Raw genomic sequence first — 4,917 nt, forward strand, 5'->3', positions numbered from 1 at the left:
CTTTAGATTTACTTCTGTATCTGAGGCTTATAACTCTTTTTTTTTTTCCTTTCTTGGTGTTTAGTCTTCTCAGTTCGTTCACACTGGTAGTTAATTTTCATTGTTTGCTGGTGAGAGAACCTTTATATTGACATTAATTTGAGCTACATCTTTCTCATTGTGTATATTTCATTTGGCATCCTAATATTCCACAGGCTTGTCATGATTTCCAGGATCCCTATTTATAGTCAATGGCTTTTCACATTAAATTATTCCATCTCTCTCAGTAACATACACTTATCATTACATAGAGTCTAATCAGGAATGAAAATAAGCATGTGATTCAATATATAAGATGTATATACTCAGTAAAATGTAAGAAAAAAACATAAATATATAATTATTTTAAAAATTCCCTGTGGATTCCTGAAGAAATTTATCAGGACATGGTATATGATAAAACCTGCTTCTAACACATTTTATAGAATTAGATTGAAATAAATATTTTATTTTTAATTGTGGTGTATATATATATATACCTTTGATTAAATCCACCCAGATTAATTCGAGTCCTTTTATCCCCCAATCATCCAACCATTTTCTTATGCAGGTAATCTTACTTTTTTAAAAAAAAAAGTTAGTGCTCTCTTGTATGTGCATGAATGTAGTGTCATAAACTGGATCATTGGTACTCAGTACAATCACATCTTAAAGACCAAAAACTAGACATGTACATAGGAAATCTTGGTCTCCAAGTCTAGTACAAGGATGCAGTACAGCAATTATTTCAGAATTTGGTATTATTATAGCCAAGGAAAGGGCTTAAATAATATATCTTTAACATCATATTTAATATTTAATCTACATCTTTCCTAAACTCATTCAGTTAGCAAGAAAATCAGGCATAGATAGAAGTGATTTCATGGAGAAGCAAAGGACAATTAACTATAATCTGCTATAGCTCTTTCTTCTGTCCTATATTCTTTTTTTTCTGTCCTATATTCTTAAAAAAATCAAAGTGATCTCTATTTTAATTCACTAATGTAAAAACTGGTTTATATTTTCTGTCTGAAAGCAGATGCAATGTTCATTTTTAATGCATTATGCATCTAAACTGATAGTTTTAAGGAAATAAATTTAATTAATAATGACATATTATTCTAGGTATTCTTATTATGATAGCTTATCAGTACACATCTACCAAGTTGCTCAGAATCTAAAAAATATGTTGCAACTATTTGATCACCAATAATACTATCACATTGATAGATGCAAGTTTGTGTCATTGGAATCCATTTCATTACCAACTGTAATTAATTTTGCAAAATCAACAGAGAAAATACAACTCTATGGCAAGTGTAATCATGTGATTAGTACTTTAAATGTTACCTCACATCCACTTTCAAAAAATGTGTCCATATGCATACTAGAAAAACAAAACGTGATTGAATCATGAGCATTGTGAACAGTATTCTGTTCAAGAACTTTTTAAAAGTACATTTATTAAGTATATTATATAGATATTACTTACTTGTGGGTGATAAAATTGGATTACATTTAAAACAATTATGACAGCATGAGCATAATCAATACTAGAAATAAAATGCTCACTGACCAAATCTGACATTCATCTCTATGACTAATTTAAATTATGATTTTCTTCCTGCCTTGTGATTTTTGGCCTTAATGCCTAGAATAATTTTAAAGTAGTTCTTCCAGTTACACAAAACTGAGGAAGCTCCTCTTTCTTCTTTTACTGGTTCTGCATAATCTAATACTCAGTTTGTACCACAGCATATAACCCCATCTAAATGACAGGAAACCTAGAAATGTGCGTAAGGCTACCATTTCATACAGTACAGACAGGTAATGTGGCTATTGCATCAAAGGTAAACATTATTGTTGAAAAAAAAGAGCTAAAGTGATATGACATTTTGCATTATATTTAACTTAATATCTACATTTTCCAGAAACTCACATCAGTTTTGAGTAGTTTTGAATCACTATTAACTATAAACTACCTTCTGCCTTACTTTCTATATATTTAAATATAAAAGAACATATTCAATATTAATTCAGAATTAAAAAGATAATTCATATTTTATAAAAGATACCACTTTCACTGTTTAGTTTCAAGTATGACTTACCTAAACTGTAGTTTTTTAAATGAAGTCAATTTTATTGATGATAATCAAAGCCAGACTGGCTCAAAAATCAGCAGCCCAATAAAGTCACAGAGAGAGTTATTATTTATTATACCTCAGGCTTTAGCTTAGACTATTTCATAAGTAGTTCATACAAATGAACCATCTCATTTATTCTAATCTAAATTTTGTCAAGTGGCCCTTTACCCCTCCATTAGTTCCAACACCTTTTCTTTCAAACATGATTGGTTGGCAAAATCTACCATACCTAATTGTTTTCTCTGAGTTCTTATCCCTGCCTTGATGTACTGCTTTCCTCCCCTGCCCTGCTATAGATCATAAGACATTTATTAAACCATTCAGAAGTTGATGAAGAAGAATGTTTATGAAACACTGAGACAGGGACATATAAATTATAATACCAAAGTTCACACAATAATCAGTACTCTGCTGGAACAGAAATCAATACTCAAATAATGCAAAACAGTCTTTTTACAGTTTATCACATATTGATTATCTGAACAATAATACTTAATGTAATAAATATTCTAATTGTGATATAAAGAATAATTCTCAGCAATAATTATTTTGTCGATAAAAATCTAAAGCAGAAATTTCAGTCCTCCAGTACTAAGAACTCTATCATATAGATGCACTTTTGTTTCAGTAGTATCTATCCAATATACAATTTATCAATAGTACCCACTTTTTAGAAATGAATAGACAAAATATGACACTATGACAGCTGTCATTGTAGGGTTGCTTTCTGTGTACTGTGGATAAAGTATGTGCTTAAAATCTAAATTTAATTGATGAATATTAACCCAGACAATATAACTTCATCAAATAAAGTAGCCAAGTGATCACACATTTCAGTCATTTTAAAGAGTACAGGAAACTGGACAACTTCAGCTCATTATAATTTCACTTAATTTGAATTTCTCTAAAATGTCACATTCATGCTGCAGGATACATCACACAAGATAAATGATTCTATAAACAATGGAGTTGTACAATGGAGGAACAAATTATGCATCACGGAAATAATTGGATTGTTTCTGATGGAATCTCTCAAGGCACAGGTGATGTACACCCCAAACTACATGCTTATCAAGTTGCTTAGAATCTAAGAATCAAATTTCAATCCTCTGATAACCAATAATACTATCACATGGATGAGGTTTGGCTCAGTGTTTCACCTACTATGTTTAGACTTCCAACAATGACTAATTTTAAGAAAAAAACATAGAAATATAACACCATGACACCTGTAATTTTTGAGTGCCTTTCTGTGAATTGTGGATAAAGCAAATACTGTAAGAACTAAACTAAGAGATGGGGATTAACCCAGAAAATGTCTGACAGTAAAACTTAAATGAGTTGAAGTATACCAAGTACACATTTGAGTTATTTAAGTGAGTACAAGAAAGTGGAAATTTTTTTTCTCATTAAGACTATTCATAATTTGACTTTCTAAAGTGACATATCAATAGCACATGATAGGTCACATAAGATAAATGAGTCTACCAACAAGTTTCCTCAAGGCTTCCTTTATTTCTCTATTTCTCAGACTATAGATAAATGGGTTGAACAATGGAGGAACTACACTGTACATCATGGAAGCCATTGCTGTGTTTCTAAGAGACTCTGTCACAGCAGAAGTGATGTAAACCCCAAAGCCTGTCCCATAGAACAATGAAACCACAGACAGATGTGATGTACAGGTAGAAAAAGCTTTGTGTTTCCCTTCAGCAGATGGCATTCTCAAGACTGATGACACAATGTAAATATATGAAAACACAATTCCACAGACAGGACCACCCCCAAAAACAAAGGCTGAAACAAATATTAAAAAATTATCGAGAAATGTATCAGAACAGGCAAGTTTGATAATCTGAGCAAGCTCACAGAAAAAGTGTGGGATTTCAAGGTCTGTGCAGAAGGAAAGCCTCAAAATCATTAGACTGTGGAGTAGGGCATCCATAATGCTAAAGAAAAGGGAGAATAGAATCATCAGGACACAGCAAATAGGGTTCATGATGACTGTGTACCTCAGGGGTTTGCAAATGGCCACATATCGATCATAGGCCATTACTGCCAGAAGAAAATTTTCCATGACACCAAAAATTGAAACAAAGCAGATTTGAGAGAGACATCCTATGTAACTTATGCTATCATCATGGACTTGGATGTTCACCAGCATTTTGGGGATTGTGACTGTACTGTAACAGATGTCATTAATGGATAGCATAGAAAGGAAGAGGTACATGGGAGTGTGCAGTTGGGAGCCAGAGCAGATAGCCATGATGATAGTCAGGTTTCCCAGAACTGTAATCAGATACATGAAGAGGAACATGGTGAAGATGAGGGGCAGCAGTTTGTGATTTTCTGTCAGTCCAAGCAGATGGAATTCTGAAACTACTGTTTGATTTTTCAGTTCCATAGTTTTGGTATAAACTTTGAAAGGGAGAAAGTAAAAAGAAAATTGAATTCATGAGCACCACTATTAGAATCACTTAGAAACCTCTAAGACGTGTGTTAGAATAGATTGCTAGTAATAATTCTACTGATATAAACTTGTATCATATTTTAAACACAGTTTACATATACTAGTTGGTCATAGTCCTTAAACTCCTTCAAAATCTTCTCTCCATTTTGTGAAAAATCAGGAAAATTCTTTAGGATTTTAAGGATAAATCTTTATTGAGAAGGAACATATTTTTCAATGGAATATAATCAGACATGTCATTGTCCATAATTTGAAACCTGTAGATAAACATTGGTTAGTATTTGG

General features: G+C 32.1%; 1 protein-coding gene across 1 annotated transcript; it reads right to left on the minus strand.

Moving 5' to 3' along the window:
* Nucleotides 1-3,627: 3,627 nt before the first annotated feature.
* LOC116073123 (olfactory receptor 7G2-like) lies at nt 3,628-4,566 on the minus strand. Its single transcript, XM_031344816.1, has one exon. The coding sequence runs from the start codon at nt 4,564-4,566 to the stop codon at nt 3,628-3,630; it is 939 nt and encodes a 312-aa protein (XP_031200676.1).
* Nucleotides 4,567-4,917: the final 351 nt, after the last annotated feature.

Source organism: Mastomys coucha, unplaced genomic scaffold (assembly GCF_008632895.1).
Source record: "Mastomys coucha isolate ucsf_1 unplaced genomic scaffold, UCSF_Mcou_1 pScaffold23, whole genome shotgun sequence".
In the NCBI taxonomy this organism is placed as follows: Eukaryota; Metazoa; Chordata; class Mammalia; order Rodentia; family Muridae; genus Mastomys; species Mastomys coucha.